Genomic DNA, 17,194 nt, shown 5'->3' on the forward strand with positions numbered 1-17,194 from the left:
TCAGTTTCATCACCTGTGAATTCAGAAAATTATAATGCCCAATTAATATTATTATTTGAGGTGTTAACGTATTCTTCTAAGCTATTAAGTGTCTAACTCTGTGGTTGGTATACAGTAAGTACTCAAAAACACACCTATTTTATATACACACACTTTCACACATCTGTTCCATGTGCAGATTGTTTAAATGTAGGAAGAGCTTAACCTTTCTCTGTCTTGTAAGTGGTTACAGAGGGTTGGCGGAAAGAGCTCTGACCTTTGGAGACACCACAGTGTTATAATTGTTCTGAAGTGGGAGAATACCTGGTAATAACAAAATAACAGTCTCTGCTTCCTACAGGGATTTGATGTTTATTAGCTCAGACAGTTGCCATTGAGACGTTAGTGGCTGCTACACTTTGGAGTGCATTTTCTGCCGTGTCCTGAGGACAAGCTGTGTGGGAGATGAGCTCCTGGTTTTCTGTAGGCACCGTCGGCTGCCTGCCTTTGCTGCACCAGTCGGAGGCCTCCCTTGATTTTGCACATGGCTGCAGTAGTGCAGGACAGAGCAGAGTCACATCTGGTCCATTCAGAATGTGATTACTGTGCCTCCACTGAGGCCTCGCTTTTCATACACTTCCTCCCTGCCTCCGTGAAGCCCTGCTGAGGTGACGAGGTGATGAGGTGACGGTAGAGCTGTTACCCGGGAATGGTCCGTGTCATTTGGCATTTCTTCCTGCGCCTGGGGAGAGTGGAAGGGAAGCTACACGGTTCTTGCTAATTACTCAGCAGTAGAGAGGAAAATGTGGGCTGCCTCTGTCCTTGGAACAGAAATAAGACGAGGAGAAACCAGCAGCGTGGCATCTGGGCGAGGAGCTCCCCTTTGCGGGCCTGGAAACCCTGCCTCTGTGTCGTCTCTCACTTAGAGGCCCCTGGCAAAGCGTGGGCTATAACCTGGTGACACTGAAGTTGGAGAACACTGTATAACATTTCTAGAACAGAGCTTTGGCTCCCAAGACAGCCTGGCTTTGGTTTTATTTTGTCTTGTGAAATAATCAGGCCAGGGCTGGAGAACACTTGCTCTTTTCCATGATTTTTCCGTCTGCTTTGCCCGGTGACTTGCACCTTCCCTTTGTTCAGACATCCATCTCTGGAGAACTCTCGGGTATGAGTTGTGTTGCTGTGCCTGACGGTCGCTTCTCGGGGTGCATTCAGACAGAACCAGGAAGCTTGTGTCTGTGAAGCCGAGTGGTGCCGCGGCTCTCCCTGCCACAGGAGGCCTAGGGCAGCAGGGCTAGCGTGCTGCGTGGGTGCGAGGGCTCCTCCATGTGGCCAGGCTGCCGTAGCTGGCTTGGAGCTGGCAGCAGAGGGCCACAGGGTTTGGCCTCCAACTAGGTGGGCATGTGCACGGACTCTCACTCAGTTACAAGCCTGTGCAGAGGGGTTTTCGTGTGAGTTTTTCATTTCATATGAGTTTCTTCCATTCCTCTTCATGTTCGGCTGCTCTCCAGCCCCCTTGTTTCTTTGCCATTTCTCCACCTGCTTTCTTGAGCTCTGTAATTATAGATACCAGTTTCCAGCACTGTTGGCTTACCCATATCAGAAGAACCCTTTCTTCCTTCAGCAACCACCTTTCCATCAGCGACAGGTGGCTATCCAGGCTCACCTCAGCTGGCTTCCCCTGACTCACCTTTGACATCACCTTTCTGGGTACTTGTTAATGTTGCTGTCTCTGGGACACAGATGTATCGCTCTGGCCTCAAGCCGGAGGCTGGGATTGCTGTGCCCATGTTGTCCCCGTCGGTGAGGCCAGGACTTACCAGGGTGAGGTATCCTCATGAAGTCACTGACTGAACGTGCTTGGCTTGTTGTCCTGCATTGGAAGACAGTGATTGAAACAATCTTATGTCTTTTCAGGAAATATTGAAAATGGACATGTGAAGCTCATTGTTATACATTTAAAAAATAACAGAGAACACCTACCTCTTATTGGAAAAGTTGGCCTCTCGTGGAAAACTGATATTTTGGATGGCTGTATAAAGGTAAAAAACAGAACCGTTTTCTTTTCTTCAAGTAACTTGATTTCTATGTAATAAAAAGTCTGTTTATATGTGTAGATGATATAATCATATACGTGTGATGTTTCTTTTATAGTTCTGGATTTATTGTTCTAGTTTCTGAAGGTTGGTGCACATTCTGTTAGCCATTGACATCCAGTGGATTCACTCATGAGATGCTTATTGAGGACCTTTCATGTGTCACTGAGAGTTGGAGGGGCAGATAGTCTGCAGCAGCATTTCAGAACACTGTTGATTACAGCCCCCTACTCCCTCAAAGCACCTCTGTTTTGTGGAAAGAGAGTGGAACTGAAGGTTGGACCAGGCAGGCAGCATCTACTCAAAACATCTTGATCATCCATGTACCAATTTAAAACTTTTTGCAGTTATAAATTCATAGTCCAGGATATAGGGATTTCCTTGAACTGTTATATAAAAGATTAGCCACATGGGTGGGAGAGTTGATTTAGTGGTTGGGAAGTGGCAGGGAAGGAGGGAGGAGGAGGAACAGGAGAAAGATGTTCTCACAGTTTTGCTGTCTTCTGTCCTTGTGCCCATGGCTGCTCCTGGTTCTTGTCACTCTCCGTCTTTATTTTGTGGGATGAACAAGATATTTATGGTCCCGGGGACCAGTGGGATCAATCTCCTGTGACTGCGGGGCCTTCCTGTAACATGGCTTTATTCTGCGCTGTGCGTGGGCACCTTGTTAGAACTGTTCGTGATGACGACCGGGACCAAGAGTGGTGTTATCCTGAAGCGCTGTCCCTTGAGCCACTTGATATTTGATACAATGAGATATTTTACAAATCCTATTTATTCATAGCAAATGTTTAAATTTTGGTAAAAATTATGTTTATCACACACCATATTGTTTCATGCCTTTAAGAGAACAGACCTACCTTCTTTCTTTGTCTTCAGATTTCAATAAAGCTTATAATAGAAATAGATACTAAGATAAAATATTCACATCAAATAGACCTTGAGGATCAAGAAAGGCAGAATATGAATGTGACGGTCTTTGAAAGGGTCAGCATAATTTTTAAAAATAAATTTATTCTGTGTTTTCTGGTAGTCCAGAGCGAGATGAGAGCAGTCGTTTAGTTCTCATTGGGAGAAAAAGGGGAAATGTAGTAATTATACAAAGAAAGCTTTATCCCACTTCTGATCATTAAAAACAAAATCTCCAATGGGACTTTATGTAGGGCAGACTAAGCTACATAATGGACTAACCCTAAATAGCATCTTAGCAGCAGATGCACTCACAGATTTCTCATAGAAGTTCTCAGAGAAGCTGAAGATACAGCTTCAAAATTGGACTTTTACATGAGCTCCAAGCAGTGATTCTGTAGGTTGCTAAACCAGTGTGACTCAGGTGCACAGGTTTTTAGAAAAACAGCTTGATCTGAAAGCAGGATTTTGAGTTTTTAAGGTAGGGAATGGATTGAATGTCCCTGGACAGTTTTCCCCATAAATTCCTCCTCTCAGATGGGCTTTGGGAAAAGATAGCGAATAGCTCAAAGGCTTGTACCTTCTCCCTTGGGCCTGGAGGGAAGATGTGGTTTATTTTCTGTTTGCCTTTTATGCTCTTGGGTTCAGTATTAAGACTAAGCTGTCCTCAGAATTCCCAAAAGAATAAAAAGTCAGATCAGTGATGTCATATTCCTTGTATTTGCTGTGCAGCTCAGATATTTCTCTCCAGGAGTCTGATCACCCTAAGAATAGTGAAATGATAACATATATTTTAAGAAATTGCTTGGAAGGAGTTAAAAACTTTTTTTAAAGCATGGAAAAGCTTAGAAAGTTTCTTAGGTACATATGACTTTTAAAAAAATGTAAAATAAAAACCCTACTCCTTCTGGAAATTGTAGACACAACCTCTGGTGAGGAGCTTCTACTACATAGTTTACGATGCCTGTCAGAGCATAGGCTACTGAGAAAGTGCATCACCCAAATATGATGCTGCTGGAAGGACAGAGAAGTGAGAACATATTAACGATAATGACGGAGGATGCTGCCTGGTTGGGTCGTGTTGTTTGAAGTGATGTGCGGTCATGAAAGGACTTCTGATGTCCTTGGGACCTGCTGTTCCCATGAGAATCTCCGCCTTCCTCTAACCTCAGAGTTGAGTGACCTCCAACACTTAGTGCTGTGGAGGTAATTCAGGTGGAAAGTATCTTTAGCTTGAGTTTCTGGAGCAAAAACTCAACAGATCATACGTTTAATGTGGTAAATTATTTAACATTTTTTAAAAATCACATTATAAGCAGGTCAGTTTTTTATTCCTTTTTTTAAAAAGTCAAGCTATGATATCAAATATACTTTAAAGATGCTTTCAGTGGCCATGTGTTAGTACTGAATCCATGCAGGACACTTGCTCTATAAGTGGTTACCATGCTGTTTTACAAAGTCATGTTGAACAGCGAGGCTATCCTCTCAAGGTAACCTTGCTGCGGTCTTCAGTATAAGTCAGGTAATCAAAGTGAAATACTCTCCTGCTCTGTCTCCTCCCACTGCCTATCAGAATTTCAGACGGATGGATTTTCTTTTGGTGAGGCTTTTCCCGTATGTTTCTTTTATGTTTTTCTTTCACTCCTTGGCATCTTTGATGTTATTTTAATGTTACTTCTAAATCCGTATGGAGATTGGCATCAATTTCTATTTAGACTAGATATTTCAGTGGAGTTCTGTGGTTCTGCTTTGTGTAAGAACAGTTGAGTTCAGTAGAGCCTGCTGTGGGCACATCGTGGCTCAGCATGTTGTGGGTGGCCGTGACCCATGAGAAAGGCACCCTGGCCACTTTGCTTGACAAGTCCTGCAGCTGCATGGCTGATTAGGGCTGCTGGTGCTGATACAACTGAACAGCTCAGGAAGAACAGGACAGTCCCACATGTGCAAGTGCTGCCCTCTCCCCAGACGCTGAGTTTTGAGCCTGGCGTAGTTCACTGGTCCGTGGGGGTGCAGGTGAGCCCCAGACGCTGAGTTTTGAGCCTGGCGTAGTTCACTGGTCCATGGGGGTGCAGGTGAGGAGAGATTTCCTCCTGCAAGGAGGGTGAGGTCTGCCGACTGCTCAGATGTGTGCCTCCTGGACTTTCAGGGTGCGAGGGACTGATTTAGGAGAGGACTGAAAACAAGCTCTGCGAGGAGAAAGAGGAAAGGGCCAGTGGGAGGAAGGCTCGTGGGAGGTTCTGACATGCATCCGCCTCCAGAAGATTGGGAGTGATTTCTTCTAGGGAAGGAACCCAGTGGAGAAAGAGATGCTTTGGACAGGATGGGAAATAAGGAGCGAGGTTCTAGAGGTGAGGGGCAGCTGGCCCGGGGAGGGGTGCGAGACCCATTGTGCCGCTGCAGCTGGTGCTGAGGTGGGCCTCTTCCTAGCTGGCTGTCCTGCCTGGGGTGGGCTAGTGCTCAGGGACAGGAGTGAGAGTGATTGGGGGGCATTGGAAAGGCTGCTGGGGCAGGTCAGGAGGGGCCTTGAAACCCTCAGGAAAGAATTTGGATTTTGGTGTATCTATGGATGTTGTTAAAGAGTTTGATGTGCGTATCGTGTGCTAGGCCATGTTTTAGGTTAGGAGGGAATTGGAGAACGCTGGACTTTGAGAACTAGGAGGGCTTCAGAAGAGAATCAGCTCCCAGCTCTTGATCTGGCAGCAGAGGGATTGGGAGAGCAGAAAGACTGAGACACCCACTGATGGCTTAGGGCTGTGAGCTGCGTCCTCACCAAGGAGCCCATGTGCCCCACCGGCCGCTCCTTCCTGACTTCTGCCAGCGTTTCTCCTCCGCAACCTTCTTGCAGGTAATGGGACCCAGGGCTCCACCTCCTTCCTCCCATGGGATCTAACCACCATCTCTATGCTGGTGGGTTTGGTGAGGTTGTAAGTAACACAGTCAAGTGACTGCTAGCCCAGTGGCTAAGGTCGTGCAGGGTGGTGGGGTGTGGAAGATGGGTGCACCATGCAGTCCCACCTGCTGTGTTATCTCAGAGGTGCTTAGGCCTCAGAGCCTTCTCTCTAAAATGGCCACAGTGGTAATGCCCATTCCAGGAGGGCTCCCGCTGCCTGCCAAGGACAGAGCCATCTGCTGGCCCTCAGTATTGGCTTCGACTCCCCCGTTCTCAGCCTCAGTGAGGCTGCAGCATAGGGTGTTTTTTCTTCTTCCCCAGCTGCTCCCCACTCTGGTGTTCTCCTCGCAGCCCAGGCTCTGTGTGTGGTGGTCCCATCATGCAGGAAGCAGTGGGTGCTGTGGAACAGGCTGTGTGGGGCTAGGCACTGCTGTTCCAGGACCACTGCAGCTGATCGCCTGGGAAAGGCATCAGGGAGCAAGGTCAGGTGTCTGAGGGGTTCCTGGGTGGTCTCACTGTGTAGCTTATCTGACGTGAGGGGCCTTAGGCTCTGGCATGCACTCTCCCATCAGGGATTAGGATGTTTCATGCTGGCTGGTGCTTCGCTCGGGTCTCCTGCACAGATAGCAGCCAGTTCATGCCAGTCACTTATTAAACCATCTCATTTTTTCAATGTTTGGAATGTCTTTTTCTCCTTAAATTTCTCTAAGATATACATTTATTGAGTCGAGACCCTTTGACCTGATCATACTGAGATCTGAATGGTCAGCATTTTTGGCCACATCTGATTAGTTATAACTTGTGAAAGTAGTGGTATATAGTTGCTCAGTTTTTGCTGATATCTAAGAGTAGCATTTATATTACAATTAATAAAACATGAATATGGGGCAGAAGTCATGGCATGTAATGAGCCATCCTGAAAAGATAAGCGTTAGAAGATTTTATCCTTGATGTTACTTCTTAGCTTCCTTAGAATTAAATAAAATAGTGAATGTAAACTACTATTTTTCTAGAACATACAACACGTTAAAAACATGGCTCACACCATCTACCCTCATTGATAGAGGCGTTAATCACAGTAGCCAAAAGGTAGAAGAAAACCAAGTGTCCATTTGCAGATAAGTGGATGAACATACTGTAGTCTATCCATGCAATCAAGTATTATTTGGCCTTAGGAAGGAAGGAAATTCTGACGCATGCTACAGTATGGAAGAACTTTGAAGACATGATGCTAAGGGAAATAAGCCAGTTACGAAAGGACAAATACTGTATGACTCCATTATTGAGGTTCCTAGAGTTGTCAAATTCATAGAGACGGGAAGTAGAATGGTGGGTGCCAGAGGCTGGAGGAGGGGAAGTGGGGAGTTAGGGTTTAATGGGGACAGAGTTTTAGTTCTACAAAATGAAGAGTTCTGGAGATGAGATAGTAGTGATGGTTATACAACAATGAGAAGGTATGTAAGCCACTGAAATATAGAAGACAAGTGGTGAAGGTGGTAAATTTTATGTTTATTTTACCACAATTAAAATATAGCTCATTCATAATATTATTGTAATAATTATCAGTATCTCCAACTGTGCCTCCTCCCCTGACTCAAGCCCCCACCTAGCTATATCTGTTCACTTGGTGGATTTAGTGGCTTGGGTTCCTCATGGACATTGTGGATTCAACATGTCTAAAATTTGCACGTTTGTTCTTCCTCATATCATCTGCTTCTGTAATGGATAAGCAAATGATTAGGAGACAAAACCTCCGTTCCTGTTACTCCCCCATTCAGATGTGAGATTCTGCTCTGCTTACCTCGTCAGTGTCTCTTCCATTTCTTCTTTCCTGGTGTTTGCTGCCCCTGATGCATTAGGGCTCCTGCTGTCCTACCTTAGTGTTTAATAACAACCAGCATCTCTATCACTACTCTTACCGCCTCCCTCCCATTTTATCACACTCATTCGTTCATTCGGCACATAGTGGCTGAGCTTCAGTGACGGTGTGCATATGCAGGTGGCCAGGGACACGATGCTGAGCTGAGCTGGCCTAAGTCCTGCCCTCGTGGTGCTTAGCATCCATCTCTACCTGCTCTGGCCGGGCCCAGTCGGTTTCAGCACTGCAGCTGCATCAAGTTCTGCATTCAACACACTGGTGTTTCTGCCCATTGGGTACATGGTCAGTTGAGATGAGAGTGTCAGGGAAACTTCCCCAAGGGACTGGTATTTGAACTGAATGCTGAGATGGACAACGAGAAGATGGGGAGAGGAGCTCTCAGCAGGGGAGTCTGGGTGGCTCTTTGTCAGCTGGGGGCATGGTGTCTTCAAGGGTGAAGGGTCAGTGTGGCTGGAGCACAGATGGCAAGAGGTGGCATTGTGTGCAATGAGGTGGGATGGGCAGATGAGGCCAGGCCAGGCCTTAATGGTAGCCGGAAGGCATTTGGTTCTTTCTTGAGAGACATGGAAAGTTGTCTCAGGGTTTTAAGCTGTGGGTGGCATGCTCAGACTCATGTTTTGTGAAGGTGTGTCTTCTGAATGTGGAGAATGAGTGGGGGATGAGCTGGATGGCTGCCTTCTTAAAGGAAGAGCAGTCACTTGGTGTCTTAGTCGGCCTGGCCTGAGGTCACAAACCACCGTCAGCTGGGTGGCTTTTAGCACTAGAAACTTATTTCTTACCGTTGTGGAGGCTGAAAGCACCAAGGTCAAAGCATCAGCAGATGGGTGTCTGGTGAGGGCCTGCTTCTTAGTTCCTGGAGGCACCTTCTAGCAGTGTCCTCACCTGGGGGAAGGAGCGAGACAGCTCTGTGGGCCTCTTGTATAAGGACCTCAGTCCTATTCATGAGAGCTCTGCTCCCGTGACCTAATCACCTCCCAGAGGCCCCACCTCCTAAAAACAGTCACATTGGTGATCAGATTTTAAGACATGGGGTTTGAGGGGCACAGACATTCAGACCATAGCACTTGGATTAGGGCAGTGGCAATGGAGACGGACAGAAGTAAAGCTGTTGGAAAGAGAGGTAAGAACTAACAGGATTGGGTGAGGGTTGGCGCGTCAGGGCTAGGAGGGAGTCCCCTAGAGTGACGCCCACATTTCAGGCGTGCACAGCCAGATGACTGATGATGGTTTCACCAATCCCTGGGATGAGGAGCACCAGGAGAGCTTTGCTGGGAGAGTCCTGAGTTTGGATGTAGTCCTGCTGGACTTGAGGGTCCCTTGAAAGATCCAGAAGTTGAGTATGCACTTGAATATTTAGGTCTTGAACTTGGAAAAGAAGTTCTGCTGGAGATAAACTTTTGGGAATCACAGGCACGTTGGTGATAGCTTAGGATGTGGATGTAGATGAGTTCCACTTATGGGGAGAGATTCCATAGGGTGAAAATAGGGCCTAGGACCAAGCTGTAGAAACCTCAGCAATGGGAGTGGGTAGAGAGCTACAGGGCTTGTGGGTTCTGGATGCATTTGGGGAGGTGGAATTACTCTTCATGTTTTCTTGAAAAACTAAACACTGCTGAGAGGCAGACTGACAGATGGTCACTAGATTTAGTGGCCTTATCAAGAGATGTTCGGTCAGATGATGGAGAAAGGATACCAGGCCAGAGTGGTTTGAGGAGTGAATGGGTATTAATGGACAAATCCAGCGGAGACAGCTCTTTGGAGAGGGCTGTCTGGGAAGCAAGCAAAGAACAGGCATCTATGGGGCCCAGGGAGGCTGTTTCTCTCTCTGTCTCTCTAAGATGGGAGTTACTTGAATGTGTTGAAGGCTGAAAGCTGATGGGAGGACAGAAGTAGTCACTTGAGAGAGGGACGTTGTGCCTTTGCGAGATGGGCTGTGCTGCAGCAGGAGGTTACTGGGCCACACCCGGGAGGAGCAGTTGAGAAACACATGCGAGGAGAGGTGGGTGCAGAGGAGCTGGGCTGTGGATCTGCAGTGGGAAGTTGAGGAAAACATCCTTCTCCCCTCTCTGTGAAGGCCAAGGTCCTCTGCAGAGAGCACCCTCCTAGCAGGATGCGGAGGGCTGAGGAAGGAGATGAGGCATTGTTCCATGAGGCGGAGAGGGAGCCACCCAGAGAGCCAGGGTGGGACCCTCAGGCCATGCTGAGGATGGTGCGGCTACATGGGCACCCAGCAGCTCTGTATGCAGCCCTCCCGCTGTGCTTGGTGCTCAGGTCCAGACAGATAGAAAATAACTGGGCTCCTCCAGGGCTGGGGTTTTGCTGGACCTGGACCTCAGTTGTGATACAAGGGGAACGAAGGAGGTACGTGCATTGGCAAGAGTGTTATTCCAGCGAAGGCCAGTGAAATCTAAAGTGGAAAGGAAGAAGTGGGAGAAGGAAGGGCTGGCCGGTGGGTGGGCTAGGTCCATGGGCAGTGCTCTTCAGGCCTTTTTACATATCCACTGCGTTATGGGCATATACAAACCACACATTCATGTGCAATGAAAACAGCGTTCATGAAATGACGTTTATGCTTACTCTGTGCAATGCATGCTGACTCTGTTCTCTTTCATCTTGTTTCATTTTATTTTGACAAACAGTTGTGTCCTGCTAAGTGTAATTCAGGATGCATTAATAGGTCGTGGCTTGCAGGGTGAAAACACTGAGTGAATCTGAAGTACAGTTGTGGTGGAAATCGTCCGGTGAGTCAGCTGGAAAATGAAGGTGGCAGTTAGAAGACAGGGTGCCTGAGGCGTTGACAGTGGTAGTGGACCACTTCTGGGAGGTGATGTGTCGGCGGTGTGACTGTGGTAGTGAGTAACTGAGGTCAAGTCGAGGAGGAGGTCATGGAGTCAAACAGCTCAGGAGTTGAGAGTCCAGGATACTGAGGCTCCACCAGGGTCCCCACGGATGTTGGGATCACTTGGGATGACAGTGAGACTTGGAAGACTTGGGAGAGAGTGAGAGGGAGAGGCAGGCAGCAGGACTGGCGCCAGAGTCCTGGAAATGAGAGTGGGCACACAGGAGGCTGGCACATGTCAGAGATGCGCATGGAGCAGGGGTGCTGAGCTGAAGTTCAGAGCCTCGGAGAAGCAGGAGGCCTCTCAGAAGAGGGGAGGGGACGGCCTGGTGGTGGCCGTGAAGACCCGGGCACACAGCCACACTGCTTTTCAGAGTGATGCCGCCTCACACTCGGAAGCACTGACTGGTTGTTGGTGTGATTTGTGTCACATCTGTAGCCTCTGTACTTTAAGTTCCACGAGGACAGGGACAATATCTGTGACACATTTCTCTGAGCTCCCAGTGCTAAGTAAGTCCTAAACTGAGCCCTATGAGTGCTCCTGTGTATATTTGAGAATGAATATTAAGTGATGAGACACAAGCCCAAGTATTGTCTAGGTTATGAAGTAGGCCATGGAAAACCAATGACAGTATTCTGGATTTGGATGCCACATGCAGCATTTCTAGTCAGTTTTACAGAGGCACGATTTTCTGTGAAAATCAGGTCTGACTGACCTTTTTATCCTTGTCAATCTGTGTTTATTTTGCAGAGTTGTTCCATGATGGATGTGACTCTTTTGGATGAACATGGGAAACCCTTTTGGTGTTTCAGTTCCCCGGTGTGCATGAGATCGCCTGCCACACCCGCTGATGGCCCTAGCTTCTTGGGACAGACGTACAGCGTGGACTACGTCGATGCGGAAGGAAGAGTGCACGTGGAGCTGGTGTGGATCAGAGAGACCGAAGAATACCTTATTGTCAACCTGGTCCTTTACCTTAGTATCGCAAAAATCAACCGTTGGTTTGGGACTGAATATTAGCAGTAGGTGGCAATTTATTGTTGTTATCTAGTTGTTTATTTTTGACTGGCTTTGTTCTTCGTGTTGAAAGTTAAAATAAAGCAAATCTGCAGAGTGCTGTGTGATGCCTTTCATCTCACATTAGAAATTATGATTTATGGGTCATTTTTAAGTTAATGTTTGAAAGATTCAGTTAAATTTTAAAAATAAAAATAACAGTGAAACTTCATATAAAAAGAAAAAAAGGTATTTACTTCTCTTCCGCCCTGCATTAAAATCTAAGAACTTCTGCTTAAGCAAATGATCCTGTGATCACTGTGTGTGTGTGTGTGTGTGTGTGGTGTGTGTGTGTGTGTGTAGGGGTATGTTCTTATAACGGTTTTTCTTTTTCTTTATTGGTAAGAAACTCAAATGAGAAAATATACGTAAATATTAATATAAACTTCATTGTATTCACTAGAATTAGAAAGTGCTACATTCATGACAGTCAGCAGCCATATTGGTATTTAATAAAGTGAAATAGACCAGTGGCCTCATTCACAAGGAAAGATGTATCCGAGATCGTAAGGAAGTTATAGCTTAAAAGAGCAAGGCACGGTACAAGTCCAGTGGGGACACCAGCTCTGTGTGAGTGGGGATGGAGACGGATGAGTTACCGAAACTTCCTCTGCAGAAATATTTTAAGAAAATTGACAGATGATCAGGATTCAAGTAGGGGTGATAAGTATCTAAGCCTATGTTATTTTAGGGCATTTGGTTCTACGTTTGTTTTAGATTGCGTTGGTTGCTTTGATTATATTTTTATTCCCCACTTGAAAGTTCCCCTCCAAGGTGATTTTCGACATCCCGCCATGTTCCTTCTCCTCAGGCGTGCATGAGCACATGGCCCGTCTCTGTGTTTCATTCTTCTCCTGTTTAGTGACCCGGCCACTTTCTCTCTGGAGGTGTGTGTATGATGGTGAGCGTGTGAGAGTATAGAATAAAGAGCCTGAAGACAGCAATCAAGTGAAGATGGGGAACAGATATTATGTTCTTGCCCCAAAAAACGTGAGAGTAAAAAGGATTTCTGCTGCTGACACCGTCCTCTGCACTCCTGTTCTCCACGACCTTGGGCCAAAGTCCTGGGGAAGAGAGGAGTCTGAAATGCGGTCAGATGTTGTGAGCACTGGGCTGTGTTATTTCATGGTGTCACCAGTGAGGGAATGTGGAGTGTCTGCCCCAGCTAAGTGAGCATCAGGGGAGGGAGGAGCCACTGGCCTGAGCACTGAGCCCAGATGAGGACCAGGAGTCAGGAGAGGCCAGGGATGCTGAGTGCCACTTACAGAACTGCGTTGGAATACAACCACGAGAAAATGCTGGAGGCCCCCTGAGCCCCCTGGGTTAAATTGTGAGGGACTAGGTGTCCTGACAGTACTGGAAACATAGTAGAACCAGAGAAGGAGCCCTGTTCTCTACCCCCTGTTTAATGATGTTTGGATGGAGGAGGGAAGCCAGGACCTCCAGGGATGGCAGAGTGGAGCTCTGTGGACGTGAGCGCCTGCCTTCCCTGCCAGACTGCTAGTCCTGTGAGAAGGGACAATGACCACTCTGGTTCACTGCTTCATCCCCAGCACCTAGGAGCATGCCAGGTGCTCCATAATTGATACTCAATAATGACTTGTCGAATCAATGGAAACTGTTATAGGGATATACCAGCAGCTATGGGAGCACAAAGGAAGCAGGGAGCAATTCAGACTCTGATGATTCTGGGAGTCCCTTAATCTCAGGTGACATCTGAGTTCACCCTGGAAGGGAGGTTTACTGGGCAGCAGTGGGGAAGGGTGAGGCGGAGGAGGCAGTGCTCATAAAGCCTTGGTGCTTTTAAGAGTCTCATCAAAACAGGTGTGCATGCCACACACAACCAAAAGATGCCAGCAGATACCCCTGTCCCAACGTAACTTACACATGTCTGAGATATTAATATTCAGCTTTTAAATCTGTCTCATATTTGCCTCTGTATTTCTAAATATATTTAAACATATCAGATTATGAATTCCACTTTTTGTTTCTCCCAGGACACTTCAGCCCTGGAGTTCCATCTCTTTGCTGTGAACTGCCTGTTCTCCAGCCTTGCTGGGCAGCTGTCATTCTGGGGTTCCCCGCATGCATCCTCCATTTTATGGAATCCTGTCTTCCTCTTTCCTGGTTCATATCCTTTTTTTCAGTGGTACACATTCTCCTGCGGCTTTCTAAGAAAGATAACTGGAAGATACATTTTGAATCTATGAATTTCTGAAAAATGTCTGATGGATAGTTTAATTGGGTACCAAACTGTAGGAAGAAAAATGTTTCCACTGGGAACTTTGAAGACAGGTGTTATCATTGTTGCTGTGTCTCATGCCACTTTGCCTTTTCTTCCTCTCTATGTGGTCTTCTCTCTTTCTCTGGTCGCTGGAAGCTTCTAGGATTTACTCTTCTCTCCTGGTATCTTAAAATCTCAAGATGATGTGCCTTGGAATAGGTTTTTGCGTTCATTATGGGTCATTTTAATCTGTGAACTTGTGTACTTAAGTCTTGGATTTTTAAAAAATCTGACAGTACTTTCTTTGCTTCTTTCAGTTTTGTTAATGAACTGTGATTCTTTCTGGATTAATTCTCTCAAATGCCTTATCTTTTCCATCTGTTCTTCTGTCTTTTAGTCTTTCGTTCTGCTTTATGGAATATTGTATCATTTTTGTATTTTATTTTTTATTTTGATGGTCAGGGTTTTACTTTGTAAGAACTCTGTTTTCTAATTCCTTCTGAAGCATTTGTGTCTGTTTTATAAATGTGATATTTTCTCTAAGGCAGGTGTTGGCAAACTTTTTCTGCCCAGGACCAGATAATAATTGAGGCTTTGTGGGCCATATGGTGTCTGCTGCAACTCCTCAACTGTGCCATTGTAGTGTGAAGTCAGCTATAGATGGGACACAAATGGGCATGGTTGTGTTCCAAAAGGACTTTATTTATAAAAACAGCAGCTGAATTTGGCCTTCAGGCTGTAGTTTGCCAAGTGTAGTTCTGCACACATCTCTAGGTTATTGATTTCAGTTTTCAATAAAGTTTTTATCTGAATCATTTGGCAAAACCATAGTAGTAATAATAGTCTTAGGCAAGAATCTTCAGTAGATACTAAAATATGTGGGTAAAAGTATGATGAGAAAGGAGATATTGACATAGTCTCAAAGATTTTGCCCCAAAATAATATTAGTTTACAAAGGAAAAAATAGGAAGTTCACAGTGAAGGAGCCTAGGACAGCACCTTAACCAGTGCTTAGCGGTGTCAGCAGTGGGCAGATGTTGCCTCCTGATCATGCCATGAGAAAGACACCTTATCATTTTGTGGCATTTTATCAAAAATGTGTAACAAGGATGATACATGGGGAAACATCAGACAAATACAGGTTGAAGGAAACTCTGCACTTATATTTGCACTTGTAGTCTACATTCCCCTTTAAAAGTATCGGGGTGGTAAAAGGCAATGTCTCCTCGACTGGAGGGGGCAGATGAAAGCAACACGTGATCTCAGATGGGACCCTGGATCAGAAGATGGCACTAATGGAACCACAGGTGAAATGTCAAGAGGGCCTGTAGATTATAGCATGTCAATGTTCATTTCCTGACTTTAATATCAAAATGTGATGTCAACATTTGGCAAGTCTGAATGAAGGGCATATGGGAAAGCTTTGTTATATTTTTGCAACTGTTAAATAAACCTGAAATTGTTTCAAAGTAAAAAGTTAACATAAAAAAAGGTTTTCACATCTTCCCATGCCCTTTGTTTTGTGGAATTCAGGCTGTCTTTGTCAGTCTATTTGCCTTGCTCTCAGGCTTGCCTGTTGGAGCCTCTGCTGTCTGCTCTTATTTAAGACTGAAGCCCTCAGAAACGCAGCAGGAGGTCTGCCGAGGGGACCCACTTGTCAGTTGATGGCTACACTGGAGTAATTGGACCTTGCACTGCGTTTGGTACTGGGACCTCCAAATATGAGTATTAGGAAGCCTGTTCTTTAGGGCTGCCAGTTTCTTCACAGAGTTCTCCCATTTCACAAGAGCCCAGGGTTGCGCAAGTGTCCCCCATGTAAAGGACATGGAGAGGGGCTTGCTGTGGTCACAGCCCGGGGAAGGTAAACCTGACACAGCTTGGGCCGTGCTGAGAAGGGAACAGCATGTCCAGATAGAGTTGGACTTGATTCTTTACATAACAGGAAGTTTTTAAATGTTTTGCTTTGTTTTCATATACAGAGGTAATACATTCAAACAATAGGAAGATATAAATCAGAATATAAACAAAAATTTTGTTTCTAAACTACTCCACCTCCATCTGGCCAAAGTGAATTGTCATTGGTTGGACATGTGGTTTCCACACAGATGGGAAAGGATGGACTGGAGCAGGAGAACGTGAAGGCAGGGATAACAGGTGGGAGGTCGTGGTGGGAATCTGAGCAGAAGTAACATTTGTGTGCTGTTGGCCTCCTATAATTAAGGGTGTGAGAAAGGGAAGTGGACCAGGACACGGAGCAAAGGATCTTAGGGGAAAATAGTTTACCCTAGTAGTATTTAGGTGGTCAGAGCTTTCCAAACATTAGCAATTCGAAAACAACAGGTAAATCTACTTTGGGATACACTTAAAAATGTCTTTCTCCAGGTTCCTAAATGACAAGACAATATATATATTTTTTTAAATCAAGGGGTTCAGTTTGATATTTATGTTTAGTATTTTTCTTTTGAAGCACTCTCAAACTTACACAACTGTTACAAGTGCAGTTCAAATAACTCTTTTTCTTTTTTAAATGACTGAATCATTTGCGAGTAAATTGCTAACAGGTTGCACCATCACCTCTCAGTACTTTAATGTATATTTGCTACAAACAAGGATAGTCTCCTAATAACATAATCACAGCCACTACAAATCAGGAAATCAACACAACTGATTCTGATGATCTCATACTTAGACGCCCCCATTCACGTTTCTCAAGTTGTCCCAATAATGACCTCATAGCAGAAGGTCCAATTCAGGATCAGGTGCTGTGTTTGGTTGGCCCGTGGCTCTCCTCCCTTCATTCTGGAGTGGCTCCCCAGGCTTGCTGACTATTACAACCTTGACACTTTTGAATGTCACAGGTCAGTTATTTAATAGAATGTCCCTCAATATGAGCTTGTCTCATGTTACGTATTTGATATTGTTTGGCTGTGTCCCCACCCAAATCTCATAATGAATTGTAGTTTCCATAATCCCCACGTGTCATGGGAGGGGCCTGGAGGGAGGTAATTGAACCATAGGGGCGGTTACCTCCATGCTGTTCTCATGATAGTGAGTTCTCATGAGATCTGATGGTTTTATAAGGGGCTTCTCCCCGACTTCGTTCTGCACGCTCCTTGCTGCTGCCATGTGAAGAACGACATGTTTGCTTCCCCTTCCACCATGAAGGTAAGTTTCCGGAGACCTCCCCAGCCATGCAGAACTGTGAGTCAATTAAACTTCTTTTCTTTATAAATTACCCAGTCTCAGGTATTTCTTCAGAGCAGCATGAGAACAGACATACAGCATCTTTGTCAGAAATATTGCAGAAGGGGTGCTGTATTC

The 17,194-nt window shown here is 45.7% G+C and overlaps 1 protein-coding gene across 6 annotated transcripts in view; it reads left to right on the forward strand.

Moving 5' to 3' along the window:
• The window catches only part of FBXO15 (F-box protein 15), a 76,351-nt gene extending 64,647 nt beyond the window's left edge, over window positions 1-11,704 (forward strand). For all 6 annotated transcript variants that reach the window (XR_012427395.1, XR_012427394.1, XM_005586455.5 and 3 more), the window contains 2 exons: window positions 1,897-2,021; window positions 11,344-11,704. Coding sequence is in view for 4 of the 6 variants with exons in the window: in XM_005586455.5 (XP_005586512.2) it covers window positions 1,897-2,021; window positions 11,344-11,613 (395 nt within the window). In the remaining 2 variants the exon portion in view is untranslated. The remainder of the gene's footprint in view (window positions 1-1,896; window positions 2,022-11,343) is intronic.
• Window positions 11,705-17,194: the final 5,490 nt, after the last annotated feature.

This window comes from Macaca fascicularis, chromosome 18, assembly GCF_037993035.2.
Source record: "Macaca fascicularis isolate 582-1 chromosome 18, T2T-MFA8v1.1".
NCBI classification, from domain to species: domain Eukaryota; kingdom Metazoa; phylum Chordata; class Mammalia; order Primates; family Cercopithecidae; genus Macaca; species Macaca fascicularis.